Source organism: Pimephales promelas, chromosome 11, assembly GCF_988280905.1.
Source record: "Pimephales promelas chromosome 11, fPimPro1.hap1.1, whole genome shotgun sequence".
In the NCBI taxonomy this organism is placed as follows: domain Eukaryota; kingdom Metazoa; phylum Chordata; class Actinopteri; order Cypriniformes; family Leuciscidae; genus Pimephales; species Pimephales promelas.
In genome coordinates, this window is record NC_142779.1 from 15,415,477 (window position 1) to 15,431,286 (window position 15,810).

Below are 15,810 nucleotides of genomic sequence, written 5' to 3' on the forward strand. Positions count from 1 at the left end.
GCTCTTGCCTAAATCAAACCCCTTCTTTTTCCAGTGATATTCTTATGATCTTTTCTCTTTTGTAATGTCTCCCAGCCATCTCTCTTTCTACAGTCTTTCTTTAAATCTCCCTCTTGCTCATGCTCTCCCTCCCATCATGTGTACACACCTCCTACTGCTGATTGGCTACAACTGTGTTGTGGTGCTCTTCTTTCAACAGCATTTCTCCGAAATCACTTACTAAACCTTAAAGTTTGCTTATGTCGAGTGAACCAACATGAAACCTTATTTACAACCCACTTTGAAGTTGATTTTACCAATAAGCTATATAATAGGCTATATGTTGAAAATAGGGCATTGCATAACGATGCAAATCTCAATAGCCTGCATATCAACCAAGCAGGAAAGTTAATTCACAGATGGAGCCTCTGAGGGAGTAACTACATTTTGATATATTATGTACAAAATCACCCCCCCAAACACACATCTGAATTATTGTTCACAGATTGTTTACAATAAGACCACAAAAGAGTATTAAAGATTGAGTCGAGCAAAAAATAAAACTATATCTGTATCAAAATGAAATGAAAATGAAACTATATTAGATATCTATCTGGTTTCTGTGGAAAAGAAAAGGTTTTTTGCATCCCAAATCGCATACTAATGCACTACTCTATACCATTTTGTAGAATGAATGATGTGAGCAGTGTGTTCACACTGAAAATTCCAAAAGGAATAAGTTGCAGTTTCAACAACTAGTGTAGAATGTTGTGCACTACATACTCTCAACTGATAATGGATGACAAAATAACTTTATAAAACTAGATGGTAGAGTACACAGTGATTACTGCGCCATTTGGGACAGTTTAATGTTTTCTGTCCATACAATGGAAGTCAATGGTCAACATTATTCAAAATACCTTCTTTTATGTCCCACAGAAGAAAGAAAGTCATTCAAGTTTGGAAAGACATGATGAGGCTAAGTAAATGATGATTTTGGGGTAATTTAAATAGGCTAGTTTTTGATTTCATGCTGACTTCAACACTCTTTCAAGGCTGTCATTCATAAGCAAATGAAGCAACAAAACTCCACCCATCAGGACTAGAATCGTGTCAGAGAGAGGCAGAAAGAGGCCAGGCAATATGAGTAGTGAGGTGTGGCTGCACTTAAGACACCGGAGAGCTCAGAGTGGATGAAACTGGTCTGGTTAAGACGAAAGCTGAGCTTAGAAGCTGCTGGCCTGAGACATCGCAGAACCAAAGACAGCCTCCTGCCTAAATATTCTCATATGCTCTGTATGGAGATAATGGACCTTTATGGAAAGGCGGAAGAACAGAAACAGAACAGACGGTGGAAATGGAAAACATGGTTACCAGGGTTTTGTTGATGGATTATGATGAACCCCATGAACATTGAGCACCTTTAGTTCACATTCCACCCAGGATGTACTCTTTCCAATGGGACATTGTTTAGGGATTAAAACAGAATTTAAAGATCTGAAATGAATTTGTGGCAGTCAACCTATAAGCTTGCATCAGGATTTGTTGGTAAGATTTGTAACTAGCAAATATAGCAATGTCACTGCCACTGTACGGGCACAATTACAAAAAAGCAAGGAAATGACAATGCATTTTGTTCTCAATGTTCAGCTCCATGTTACAAATACAACTGCACACAGATACAGCTACACCAAAGTGACAGTAAAGGACTTGCTTGCAACTTTGTAACAATATAATGTAACAATGATGTATTAAAGCCATAAATAAAAAAGGAAATAAATAGCAACCAATAATTTCTTCTGTATTCTAAAGAACATCCAAGAGCAATGGATTATGTGGAAAAAATTAGGTTGGCACTTGGTTCTTTGTCGATTGTTGATTGGATTTTAAGATGGCGGGTTTAAGAGGAATAAATGTTAAGAAGTCATTTTAACTGGAATATTGAGATATGACATTAAGATATAAGGACAAAACATTTTTAAATAATGTGCACAAATAAATTGTTCACAATAAGATCTATGACATGCACTTACAAAATAGAAAACAGGAAATTAGAAAATAATTTCATTTAATGACGAGTTTAAAAACTGACCATTATTTTAGTCTTCAAGTTCACACATTAACATGCTTCACACATTAAAGTTGGCATGAAACGGAAGTTGCGATAGTCTTTTATTGTGATGCATTTCAGAGTGCAACGAATTCTCAAACAAGAAAAAAAAGGCAGAACTTGATTTTGTCCATCTAAAATTTTATTTTATTGTTGAGGTTATCGTAAAGGTTGTTTTGATTAAAGATAATGAGGGCATATGAATAAATAATATGCATGAATGTATAGTTTATAACAACAACTGCAACATTCCAAAAAGTATAACAACAACCAAGCACCAAGAAACTGTACTGATACATTTATGACTATTTTAAAGGTGTGGCAAGCATTATTTGAAAAATGCTGTTTGGAAGTTAGTCGCACCGACACACAAACAAACGTGTAGCCAATCAGCATTATTGGGGGCGTATAACAGTGGAAGAGAGAGAACTAGCAAGGAGGAGATTTGAAAATGAAGAAGTGATCAGGAAAGAATTTTAGGGCTTGCATTAATATTAGAGAAGCTTTCCAGCGCAGTAGAGAGCTAAACGGGAAGGCCTGAAAACAGACGTGGACGTTGCTTTGATTCCGCTCCACATGTGAGTAACACTGGTTTTGAGTGTCATTGATTGTCTGGACTGGAGTTGCTGTGATGTTGGCAACTAACAACAAACTCTTGTTTGTAATTACTATAGTGTACTGTACATACATTTTTTGTGGTTCATTGTCATTCATTTATCCTCTGCACTTTATTTTCCGTGAAATATTATTTTGTTGCACTTCTGCAATGATAAACAGACATCCACTCTTGGATTGCGTGCGTAATGGAGGCCTGCTACTAAGAGTCGCACTGACGACTCCTTCGAGACCGAAGGTGGTTAGGAGTGGATGGTGAGTTTTGGAGGCGGACCAATGAAGAGAGGGGAGTGTTTATCATTTCAAATATTAACAATGTCCAACAGCATTTTTGAAATATCGCTTACCCACCTTTAAGTGAGCACACTTAAACTAAACACAGTGAGACCACCCACTTCAACAGCTGTAACTGTAACCAGTTGCGGTCACCAGGTTACAATCTGAAGAAAGAAAGATATTGATATGACCAAGAACAAAAAAACTGCTTTCACTTCACTTGTGCTTAATAGTCAAATAACTTATCACTTTTAGCTACAAAGTCCCTGTGAACACATAATAGGGTAGGTATGCAGTGTAAGGTGAACCATTATGAAACGGGTGGAGATGTGGAACAGTGATCATCTGTGTCATCAACAAAGCCGGTACACATACATAGGTAAATCAGCATCACCACCACTATAAAACCACCTGAATATATAACGTCAGGCGGACAGTATTAAACCTTCTGATTAGTTCAACTCCAGGCTGGTTTTCCATTCATGCATTAGTAATGGTTTTGCTCAAAGACACATGGCTGAATAGTGATTCGTCGGATATAAGCACAATAAGCCGTCAGGGTCTAGACATCATTCAATTCATATGGGATATGCTGTCAAAATAGGCAGCTTTTGACACATTTATGGCCTTATTTCTCCGGGTGACTCAGGACCGTGAAGCATGAGAAACCTGAACGGGCTGTTCAACGAGAGTCCTGTCGCGTACAGGTGATAAAAACATATAACGCGAGTTGGAAGGAATAGTGGATTTTTTTTATTTTTTTTTATATCATCTCACCTTTGGCTTCGCAGTCGGCGCAGTACTTGTTATCATCCTCTCTCAGCATTTTGGACAGAATGGCCTGATGCTGCTCGTTCAGTTTCTGAGCCTTTTCCCTCTCCGATCGAGTCGTCATCTCGGACCGTTTTCTGTCAACGTCTCTGGATAAAATCACCGGTCTTTCCTCCGATTCACTCTGTTCACTTGGGTCGTTATAAATGGAAGACCATCCCCTGTGAAATGAAACTATGATGGGCTGAAGGCAACAGAGCGGCGACTGTGTTGAGAGGTAGAGACTGAGCGGCGGAATATGGCCGATTGGAGTAACTGACCGGAAGCGGAAACTGAGACGAAGTACAGTGGGATAATAAAATAGCTTAAAAATACAGCGAATGGGGAACCGGGAGACCATTTAATCAAATTTAATGAAATATTACTGTTATATCATTTTAAAAGTCAAACCTTTGCTTTGTGAAATCCAAATTTTGAGGCCACTGTGACTTTTGCGTCATTAGTGACGTATGTGTGTGTAGGAAGGTTGGGCAGCCGGTGTGACGCGAAAGGTGAAGTTATGATTATGTGTAAACAGTTGCTAAGGTAATGTAGAATGTTGTCATTTGTTTGAAACCTGATAAATACACTATCGTTTACTTCGGCAAACCTATTATTAACTGGGTAGCGTTAACATTATAAGCTTGCAACCCTGTTTGCGAAAGCATGTCTAAATATTTAACCCTGACAGGACAGGAGCTTATAGACAATAATAATAATAAACTCTTACGAATTAAACCTTAAAAACTACATTCTGAAATCATACCAATTTCTAACAACAAATTTTACAAATAAAATGTTAAAACTTTAAATAAACATAAAAATGACTTAGAAAAAAACATATCAAATAAATTACTGTATGATTTTAATATTTAAATACAATCTAATAAGACCTTTCATAATGCACAGGCCATATGGAGGGGTAAATACTATTTATCGCGCTATATTAAATGGTAAAACACATGAGACAGCAAAGAATAATGTATTTGTTGAATGTGCTTTGAATTATCCCCTGCCACATGTCAGCCAAACTGCCACTGTTCAGTTTTGTAGTCTTTGCAGAGTTTTTGCATAAAGGCTGATGTGGTACTGCCTGTAGCCTTAACAATTAATGTGCAGATACTTAGGGAAACAGTATATTATTTTCACAAAATAAAAATGACTACTTATACGACACTAAACACATAAATGTCCTTGTGACAAAACTTTGAATGTTTGAAATGTGACAAAATAAATTATTAATATACATTTTATGGTTGAATATGTTTATTCCTTAGAGAGACCTTTTGGACACTTTGTTACCCTCTTTCATATAAAAATGCAACAATATGTATTGTGGATAGTGACAATATAGGCTATCGTGGAAGTTCACCCAAAATCAAATTACTGCGTGAGAAAAAAGTTCTCAGAGATTTATATATATATATATATATATATATATATATATATATATATATATATGTGGGTGTGTGTGTGTTATTTGTGTTATTTTATTTGTGTAAAAAGTGGCTTACATTGTTTTAAATATATCTAGTCAGTTAGTCAGTGACAGAGTTCAAGCATATTCATCTAAAATAACTCTGTATTTTCAGCTTCAGAATAATGACTACTTGTATCATGGTGTCACCATTGTCCAGTGCATTGGGTTACCAGCACCAAATCCAAGCTTATTCTTGTACACCCTCAATGTAACATCAAATGTATAATTTTAATCAACAGTACATTTTTTGTTAACCTTTTAACATACGTCTTGGAGCAATAATATTATATGAGTTCAGTATTGTGATATGTATCGAACTGTTACACCAGTAATATATACACATACAGATTCTTATCACAATGCAAATTAAAGACTACACAGATCCATTCAAGTAATTACTACTTTTTCACACTTACACACTATTACATAGGCCCACATAATCAGTGGAGACGAACATCATTTCTAGGTTCAAAAATTATCTTATTTATATCTGTATGCTGAATTAATGATTACATTCAAATGACTCAAATGGTAAAATAAATAAATCTGAGCAGGCCAAATCTAAAAATCAATACAACGACCCTTCCTTTCCCAGTCACCAAATCGTGTCGGTTCAGGGCCTCTGGGGCCACCTTTCTCCTTAGTTTCTGGATTCACATCATCTGGAAATCCTGTTAAAGGAGAAATTAAACAAACGTTTTGTGTCATAATTAATTATACACTTTAAATATGTCATCTGATTTACAGCATCTGTAAAATAGACATAGGCCTAAAACAGTTCCTATCCTTCCTTATGCTCGCTGTCCTTTATGTAATTTATTCAACGATCATATAACCGTATAACAGAGTTGTCGTGTGTTCTTACTTTTAAGGACATCATTAGATTTGGGCTCATTTTCGTCCATGTCAAAGCGTCCTTGGGGCGTTTTTGCTTTCTTTAAAGGTTCTTTATCTTTGGTCACCCCACCAGAAGCATATCCTGCTGTCCTATGATATGCTGTAGAGACAGCAGTGCAATGTTTCAACAAATCTGTCGCTGTTCGTAAGACTCACGATTCTCAGTAATCAATATAAAGAAGGTTGAAAATTATAAAGATCAATGTGACATAAGTAACGTTACGTGACGTTAGTAACGTTAGTAGACGCATGTTGGGCACGCAAGCATTAAATAAACACTCACCAGGATAAGTCGACTCTAAAAACAATCCTCTCTTAACAAAACCTCCAGCTGTCGAGCAGCAAACACGTAAAAGAGACATCTTGCGATAAATGCTTTACTGTTGTGCACGTTTCCCTTGTCGCTGCAAAAAATTACACAACTGAAGGATGTTTAGACGAGGAAAAATGACGTGTCTTACGTCATCTTTTAGGGACACCAAATGCACTCGAAATGGTGTAGGCGGCGCTAAAGAAGTGCAGAATCTAAATGTTATGCACATTTGTATCTGCTTTGCATGCAGTTGTTTTCCCAAAGCGATACTAGTACGAAATAATACATTCCTGTCAGACAGGGAAATTAATTACTAATGTTACAGAACATACTCAAAACTACAAAATTACCTTTTGTGATGGTACCCGACTATTAGGTATGACTGCAAAAATAAATGGACATTTTATGAATTATATAAAGTAAAATTATATGATGTAATGTTACGCGATTTTCTTCTTAAAGGGATACAATTTACATTTTTTTAAGTGAATCAGGGCTGTCCCTTTAATTGCGTTGTAACACAAACAGAAAACAAAAACGTGCTGCATCATGCAAGGCTACTTTGAATCAAATCTGCAACTGTTTTGAAATTGACAAGCCACATGTACCCACATAACAAAAATAAAAAAAAAATCTTGTTCTTATATTTATAGCCTATGCCTACCTAATTGTAATTTGCACTCTCAGACATTAGCCTATAAGTGTAGCCTACAACATTACAATATTTAAATAATAGGCTACTTGAGTCCAGTCAGTGCAGTCTATGTTTATGAAAAAAGGGTTGAACAAATTGCAACAGAAGCAAACTCAACTGATCAACTGAAGGAGAAAAAAGCCCCGAAATTCATTTGGGGAAGTTTCTAAAAAGACCCAAATAGTCTATTCAGTTGATTGGTTAGGCTACATCAAGACGAACAAAAAATGTAGGCTATTAAGTTTCAAATTGTTAACATGGCCAATCGGTGCATGATATAATTATGCTGGTTTGCATAAATACCACAACAGATCTAAACGGGTATAGCCAGGTGAAGATGTCTGGTTGAATCTTGTTGCTAACAGTAAAATATCAATGGAACCCATTTAGGCTACCCATGAGCAATGATTGAGGCACAAAGAAGTAGGTTACTTTAAAAAAAAACACCCTTTATTAATTCTTATAGCAGAGATTGGGTTTGGGGCTGTCCGTGGGACTGTTTCTGGGGGATGAGTCTGAAGGAAGAACATGAGACACGGGAAAGGAGAATGCAGAAAGCAATGGGTCAAATAAAAACGAATGAATGACTGAATCTCTGCCCCTTATGCGACATTTGTTTGCCTCTATAGTTTTTTTTCCTGTAAGATTTCAACAAGATTCAACAAGACATCTTCACCTGGTTATATCCAATGTTTAGATCTAGCCTATTGTGATGCAATAGCAGTAGCCTAATTATGCTGCATTACATGGGTAATGTTGACAAACAGTTTAAAAAAAAAAAACTTGTAATACATTTTTTTGTTTGTCTTGATGCAAGTAATCAAATAAGTACTTTTTATGGTGATATCTAAAAGGTTAAAAAAATACCCTATTCACGTGAGAAGAATGAATAGGGCGGAGAGTAGGCTATATTTGGGTCTTTTTCGAAACTTTCCGCTATGGGATTCTTCGGGACTTTTTTGTTCTTCCTTACTCAGGACATATTGAAGATACAAAATCAATTGAGTTTGCTTCTGTTGTAATTTGTAGTAACAGTTTGACCCCAATTTTGTCTTAAAATGAATCGATAACCTATGTTCCAACTTCCTCTTAACTTCAGACAATTGGAAGTTGCGCAACTTACACAACAGTTGATTCAGCCTAATTTCTAATTATTTACCATAAGGTTGGCATACCCAATGTGAGGCATACAGCCACAGATTGTTACGGATATATTTGATCTAAAAGGCAAGTTCTCTAGGAGATTGTATTGCCGATATGAAGATAATGAATTGCATCCAGGAAACTGAGGTAACACGCCGTGATCGGGTTGATTGCGGGGACGTCATTTAAAAAAATAAAAATAAATGAAAACAGAAAAATAAATATCATTATCAGGAATAGGCCTATTCCATCTTTATATGTTAAAGTGGGCATAGAGTTAAACTAGAGGTGTAACGCTCTCCTGGCTGGTCTTCCAGCTTGCTCTGACGTCAAACCTCTGCAGCCAGTGGTCTTTAATGAGCCGAAGAGAGCACACGTCACTCCTCTCTCCTCACAAAATTGCACTGGTTGCCATTGCCGCTCGCGTAAACAAGTCACTGACGTTTGCCTACAGAACAACCACTGGCACTGCTCTGAACTCACTTCAGACTTATGTGCCATATACAGAAACTTGAGCTCTGCTAGCGAATGTCGTCTTGTGGTAGCCTACCATCGCAAAGAGGCACAAAATCTCTTTCTCAGACTCGGACCTTTACCAATTACCATGATGACTGTTCCCTTTTGGTGGAATGACCTGCCCAACCTACCCTATCTCACGACCAATTCGTACGAATTCGTACGAGTGATTAAAAAGTGGCTAATTCGTACTAATTCGTACGACCTCACTCGTGCGAATTCATACGATTTGTCTAAACCCACGTGACGGTTATGTTTAGGGGCGGGGTCAGGGGTAGGTCATTCGTACGAATTCATACGAATTGGCCAATTCGTAAAATATGTACGATTTAGCTAAAATCGTACTAATTTGTACGACTGAGGTCGTATGAATTGTTACGAATTAGCCACCTCGTAAAATTCGTACGAATTCCCGTGAGATCGGTTCAACCAGAGCTACTGAGTCAGTAGCCACTTTCAAGAAACTGCTGAGGACGTAGCCTATAGGCCATCTTTTTCGACAGCACTTGATCCAGTAGCCTACTAAACACTTTCTCTTTTCTCTTAAAAAATAATAATAATAATAAAAACTGCGTTAAATTAAACTGAGAGGGGTCATAGCACTTTGTTGTCCTATACTGTTAGTTTAACTGCTTCTATATTGTTCTCATTTGTAAGTCGCTTTGGATAAAAGTGTCTGCTAAATGAATTAATGTAAACTCTCATCGCATGCCATTATTTCCAGCCCACCGTGGAATGAGATATCTTAACGTAGATAGCCTACTGTTACTGGTTCATTGCCCGATGTTTCTGCGCTAAATGACTTCCATCTCTTAACATGCTGGAAGGTTTTAAGCGACACATTATGCGATTTCGGAAGAGATGATGAAACGTTAGGCCTATTGGATAAGCTTCTGCTTAGTTTCAGAAACACCATCACATCTACACATCGTCAATATCACAAACACACGCATTCTCTATTCTCCAAGGCACACATTTATCATGCAACCAAAACTGTCATTCACTTAGATGAGAGATATGACAAGCCATGTGAGGTGTTGCTATGGTTACTCAACAAAAGCGCTAAACAGTTATAGGCCTACAGAAAGACCCAGGTTGCGACATGACATATTTAGCTAGGCCTATATCAAACAAGCTATAATAAAATATTGATTTTAAAGGTCACGCCATCTTCGAAGAAAATAAAGGACAAATAAAAACCTTGTATCACATAAGCTTATATTTTAATAACAAATAATACGCATACAGTGCTACCAAGTTGATGTCTTTGAGAAACTGTTGAGTGCGTAAAATGTGACGTGTAGGAGTTAGGCTACTGAACACAGATATTTCGGCGTTGTCTCTTTCATATAGAGCCTATCTGAACAAAATAAATGCTGCTTCTAGATTCCCGAGAACATATCCAGAAAGCTAAAAACATAAATGCACTACAAATAATGTAAAAATGATTATGACAACGAATATTTTTTTTCTGGAAAGTTGCGACAACATATTTCTGCATATCAAGTGCTTTAATTTATATCACGCTTCCGTCTTCAGGCTATGGTGAAAAAATAAGTCTCACTTAGTTATCACAAGCATAAAAAATGAAAGCCGGCCCAGACTCATTGGCCCATTTTTACCTGTAGCCTAATGTTTAATCCACGAATTTGTTGAAAGTGTTAACAAACGTGCAAAAAATGCAATCGCTCAATGCAAGCGTATGGCGTATATTAGGCCAACAATTATGAAGAAAAAAAATGAATTGGTAACACTTTATAATAACTTTATTCATATTCATAAAATTAAGTTAATCAGCATTAGCTGCAATTGGAAACAGTTCATTCAAATAAGTGAGAATTAATCTTGATTGGCCTTAGCTATTCTCATTCTTCCAAGAAGCCTATGAAGTTATGGAAGTTTTTACGCTTTTCAGAAAAGTGCACATTAGAGCACCCTTTAGGCTACACGTTAAAGCCGGTGTCTTTTCATCATGTAGACATATGTTGAATTCAGGTTGATTGGGACACCTTTGGCAAAAACGTTCCTCTCAACCTGAATTCACCCCTATGGTTTAATCACCTTCATTATGGCATGAAAATCCGCATGCATGCACGACTCTTTCGTTTTCACTCATTTGTGAGTAAAGAGGTGCAAGCTTTTCAGTCTTCATACAGTGAGGCCGTTGTGGGCTATCTGTGTCTAATCCTGGCAATGACAACACGGATAGCCTGTTAATCATAACGATGCCTACCTTATTTCCATAGGCTAACAGAGGTTGCGTTATTTACCTGATTTTTTTCTCATACGTGCTTTGCGCAATGTGCAATATGGCCAATTTATTTTTTCAGCTGTCACGATTTTTTCCTATAGTCAGTAATAATTTATTCAGTGGATATAGCTTTAATTGCAAGATAATTTGATAAGGCTTGGGCGAAAAGTTAAACATTTTAATAGCAGACCTACTTAAATTGGACCTACATAGGCTTTTGGGAGCTTCGTACGTTTCGTACGAAGATTCGTACGTTCGTTTATGTGTTAACAACAGCCTATTTTATTTATTTTGAGACTATTAATAGTTAAACGTTATAAACGCGTTAGCCTACCACATAGTACGTTATGCTTTTGGAAGTATACAAATTAAAAATGAATGTCTGAGTTACGAAATATGTTTTGCATATTGTTCCTTAAAAACAAAAACAAAAAGATTATCTGAACGATTGTAGCCATCAAATAGACTTTTTTGTACAATTTGCATATTACAAATGAAAGACTAATTTTACATTAGAAAGAAGAAAGCAATGATATTCCTCTGTACATCCCACGTCCATAAAAGTCTGCCCATCTCAATCAGTGTTGGGAACGCTACTGATTTTCCCCGTGTTCTCAGTCCAGGGCTGAAGGTTCTGAAGTGCGAACAGAGAGCTGTTGTGAAGGCAGATTGGGTCCGGAGTAACAGGTTGGTTTATAGTCTTCTGAAAAGCTTCTTGCTGAAGTTGCATAAGAATTCGGTTCGCTTGTTGTCGCTCTGCTTCTCTCTCCTCTGCTGTCTGCCGCCTGTGTGACGTGGATCACAGGAGTCATTAGTCGCGGATTCCAGTCATACATAGGCCTACTAATAACAGCAAGAATACGAATACAATATATGATCTTAATTACAAAGAATACATACATAAATATTATCAATCGTTTTGTAATTAGGCCAATACCTCATAACGTGGATTTCCCTAAATAATTCTTACAGTAGCCTATACTGCACGTCATACGTTGTGTCAACTTTTATTCTTAACTTTTATTTCTTAACCCATAAAAGTTCCCAGTAGCACTTTTTTTTTGCAAGGCTTATATTTTAAAGCTTATAGTTTAAAATACAGCAGAATTCAGTTTTTTAAGGCTATGCATATTTCAGGCCTATGCTAGACCTGTAAATGTATAAATATAATATACAAACATCATATAAATTACATTTCTGGTTCTCAGATGTCAGACGTCAAACGCTTATTTAGCCAAATCGCAATACGATTTATTTTTCATGGTATAATATTTAATTAAATATTAAATAATTTTTGTTATAGCCTGAACATGAAATCATCATAACATCAATTATCCATCTTCAGTTAATCATAAATAAGAGTTTAGAGCAAAGTTTGGTTACAAAATTAGAGCATAATTTCTGTAATTTTTCAGGTCTGTTTCTATGAAGTTAGGTCAAACAGATTGTTAAAAAATAGTAAGAGAGCTGTAGTAAAAAAAAATGCATTAGAAGTCCATAATTAAGTCTTGAGAAAGAAAAGGGACATTCAATTGTCATCATTCAAATATGAATAGATCAAATTGAATAATATGGATGTACCGATTGGATTGCTTCGATATTAAGTGAACTGCATAAACAGGCCTTATACAAACCACCAATGGAATGCATTAGGGACTGACCCAACTGACCTCATTGGAGTAGGCTGCTATAAAAACAAAATACTTAACTGAGTTTAGTGGACGAAAAAGAATGCATTACATGCGAGTGTAAAACCATGATTAGATCAGAAGAGCTCACCTCCATTTCGTTCTTCTGTTTTGGAACCATGTTTTGACCTGCGCATCAGTCATTTTAAGTGCTTTCGCTAAGGCTGCCCTCTCAGCTGACGCCAGATACTTCTGACGGTGGAAGCGTTTCTCCAGCTCGCAGATCTGGAGGCGCGTGAACGAAGTCCGGGGCTTCTTCTTCTTCGGAGGGGTTCGGTTCTGATACGGGTGACCTATACGGCGTGTTACAGTGAACGGTGAGAGGGCCACTATTGAGAGACAGATTGAAATCAAGCGGAAGATATCAGCAAAACGCCACAGCCAAGCAGTGTGAAGCAAATGAGACTTCCAGAGGAGAAAGGCGACTTTTGTCCTTTAAAAAAGCATGCAACAATCACGAAATATATCGAATAAGTTCAGCCAAGCAAGCAGACAGGGATCTTTTTGGCATTTCCTCATGACGTGTGTTAAATGTAAACAACATCAACAAAAACACTGTAAAACAAAAAAGATGTGCCTCATTTAAATGGGGCTAAGAGATTTTATCACACTCTAAAAAATGCTGGGTTGTTTTAACCCAATTTTGGGTGAAATGTGGACAAACCCAGCTGTTGGGTTAAATTTATTAATTGCATTTTTTAATTCAACGTTTCGGTTTGTCCATATTTGACCCAAAATTGACCCAGCATTTTTTAGAGTGCATGATCAAAAATATAATTATTTATTTTGCCTGAATCAAAGAGGGTTAAGTCAATAGGTAACAACTGCACACTTTCCAATGTGTAATTATTTTACATAATAATGCTAAAAAAATAATGGCCATGCCTTATAAATCAACATTAGCCTCGACTATTGGCACGTTTATATTGATACGACTATTGTTACGTCCCCATAGGGAAAACAATTTGTGGATGTTAATTTGTCTGTGCCTACTGCATTAAATTTGCAATAGTTGATATTTGTAGAAATGCTCGTTTATTAATTCGCGAGACCAGTGGCTTACTAAACTTTATATCCAGTAGGCCTATTTTTATATCGAAAGTTCTAAAATGTCCTTTGTTGTCAGAAGTAAAAGGACTTTAACAATAAAGTCATTATAAATCATATTAATCCGTGAATTTCTGCGTGATCAAATCAAGCGTAGCCTAATTGCTTCCTTAAATTTTTAAGTAAAAAGTTGTGACAAGTTACAACCTGCAATAGCCACACGTATAGTTTTTCGACCTTTGATTACTGATATTGTTACAACATGATGAAAACATTTTACAGTGTCACAAACACCACTGCGAGTTCAGAGTGATTTCGATTAGGCCTACCTGTAAATCTCTCTTTGGTATATCTCCTGTTACTCTCCATCCATGGAAACGTTAATCCCGTGAGATTGTTAATGGTGCCCATGCTTCCCATACTTGGCACCGTGGTAGCGCTGGTGGGAATGGACGAGTGAACGCTGCTCAGCGGCCGGTGCGCTGGAACTCGGATCACTCCCGAAGAATTAAGGCAATTCCCATTAACATTCGCGCCCAAGTTCATGTTGTACGAGCCGTTGAGGGAACCAACGCTGCACGAGTTTCCATTGTATCCAGCCGAGTTATTGACGCCGTAGTTGCCAGTCATGGTATTGTAGGCTGTGCTGACTATGCAGCCCAAACCGTAGTCCATGTCCTGCATTCTGGGGTTGGCGATCATGCAGCTCCCCTGGTCTGCATTGTTAAGAATCTGGTCGATCCCAAAACTGATGGTGTCTGCGTGCGTCTGGTGGAGATGCGCTCCCATATGATCCATGGTGTGGAGAGGCGCGTGCTCCTGCGAGCCTACAGGATCCTCCACGTCACCCCAGTTATCATACAGCTACTAAAACGCAGTTTAGTCCAGTTTGTCGTTATCTAATAGCGTTGACTGCATGTGTGAGTAAGACTGAACTAGACGATTGTCTTTTTTTCCTGCCTCTCTTTACCCTTATAGCTATAGCCTGCCGGATGGAGCCACGGGAACATCAATCAAAATGCCAAAGAGGCTGGGTAAAATTAAGCCTCCAATTCTGGGGTGAGAGACCCAATTGGCTAAAGAATCCACGACGATTCTATTCAATGAAACTCACTGGAATTCCCTCTTCAGGGTAACTCAAAAGGGAAGATTTATTAAACCAAAACACAGGCCATTTTTTTTTAACAAAACAAAAAACGCACGTGAAAGAAAAAACCCATTTCAATTAGCTAGCCTACATTATATTAACAATGCAGTCTATATTGTCGAGAAACCTTGTCTTTGGATAGCCTATTTTCAATACAACATAGGCTAACAATATTTCGCGACCATGATGAACTCTTAGATTTCAAATTAATTAGGCCTACATTGATTTGTCAGTATTTTAGAGACGGATCAATCCCACAACATAACCAAAACCATACAGTCAACATAATACAATACACTGTGAAATTAAATCTGAATAAAGCAATCATTCTGACTTATCTGATTAATTGCCTTATTCACCAAAAATGGATGATTAGCTATTTAGATTGCAACAACATAAAGGAATTCTGGATGAAATGTGTTTTCAAACTATTTTAATTTATTTATTTTAAATGTTAGTCAGGACAGAATTTATCCACATTAATTTGGCAAGATGCATCGATCCGTTAGAGTGCTCATGTGTTAACTTATGCTTTAATTATTCATTTTATTTTGTATGCATTAATCTTTCTAAATCAGACAATAACAAAACGAATAAGCGATATTAGACGGAAAGCAAACACGTTCAGGTTATCGATTCCTTCTGGAAGAAAGGGGGTGATTATTTAACGTATAAGATGCATTTAAGTATTAATATTTGATGGGGCTCCATATTAATGCCGGCCAAATGACCAACATGAATGTTTAATGAGGTATAATAGTGTAGCCTATATTTTCGCTAAAATTGTCATTTTTTTGTTTTTAGTGATGAAGACTTAATTATAACTTTAAAGTGTGTTGGTGCT

The 15,810-nt window shown here is 37.0% G+C and overlaps 3 protein-coding genes across 6 annotated transcripts in view; all 3 read right to left on the reverse strand.

Moving 5' to 3' along the window:
* Positions 1-4,074, reverse strand: part of smap1 (small ArfGAP 1) — a 102,432-nt gene extending 98,358 nt beyond the window's left edge. For 2 of the 3 annotated variants that reach the window (XM_089117062.1, XM_039671922.2), the window contains exon 1: positions 3,758-4,073. In XM_089117062.1, coding sequence (XP_088973188.1) covers positions 3,758-3,875 — 118 coding nt within the window. In that variant the 5' untranslated portion in view covers positions 3,876-4,073. Of the gene's footprint in view, positions 1-3,757 lie in introns of all 3 variants that reach the window. The other variant, XM_039671921.2, reaches the window with a different exon arrangement.
* Positions 4,075-4,633: 559 nt separating this feature from the next.
* On the reverse strand, positions 4,634-6,627 carry sdhaf4 (succinate dehydrogenase complex assembly factor 4). The gene is made up of 3 exons (XM_039671602.2): positions 6,451-6,627; positions 6,136-6,267; positions 4,634-5,941 (listed from the first exon to the last, which is right to left on the reverse strand). The coding sequence occupies exons 1-3, from the start codon at positions 6,527-6,529 to the stop codon at positions 5,832-5,834; spliced, it is 321 nt and encodes a 106-aa protein (XP_039527536.1). The 5' UTR covers positions 6,530-6,627; the 3' UTR covers positions 4,634-5,831.
* A 3,413-nt stretch (positions 6,628-10,040) lies between these two features.
* On the reverse strand, positions 10,041-14,833 carry tlx1 (T cell leukemia homeobox 1). 2 transcript variants are annotated; one of them, XM_039671837.2, is made up of 3 exons: positions 14,149-14,833; positions 12,864-13,065; positions 10,041-11,869 (listed from the first exon to the last, which is right to left on the reverse strand). In XM_039671837.2, exons 1-3 carry the CDS (start codon positions 14,615-14,617, stop codon positions 11,659-11,661), a joined length of 882 nt encoding a protein of 293 aa, XP_039527771.1. In that variant the 5' UTR covers positions 14,618-14,833; the 3' UTR covers positions 10,041-11,658. The 2 variants fall into 2 exon arrangements, with proteins under 2 accessions (XP_039527771.1, XP_039527770.1); XM_039671836.2 differs by having other exon boundaries at positions 12,864-13,101.
* Positions 14,834-15,810: the final 977 nt, after the last annotated feature.

Coding starts and splice junctions, on each gene's coding strand:
- sdhaf4 (XM_039671602.2), bottom strand. CDS start 6,529: ATGTCTCTTTTACGTGTTTGCTGCTCGACAGCTGGAGGTTTTGTTAAG. Junction 6,268..6,450: donor TTTAGAGTCGACTTATCCTG/GTGAGTGTTTAT, acceptor CTGTCTCTACAG/CATATCATAGGACAGCAGGA. Junction 5,942..6,135: donor ATCTAATGATGTCCTTAAAA/GTAAGAACACAC, acceptor CTCCTTTAACAG/GATTTCCAGATGATGTGAAT.
- tlx1 (XM_039671836.2), bottom strand. CDS start 14,617: ATGGATCATATGGGAGCGCATCTCCACCAGACGCACGCAGACACCATC. Junction 13,102..14,148: donor TACCAAAGAGAGATTTACAG/GTAGGCCTAATC, acceptor GTCTCTCAATAG/TGGCCCTCTCACCGTTCACT. Junction 11,870..12,863: donor AACAGAAGAACGAAATGGAG/GTGAGCTCTTCT, acceptor CACGTCACACAG/GCGGCAGACAGCAGAGGAGA.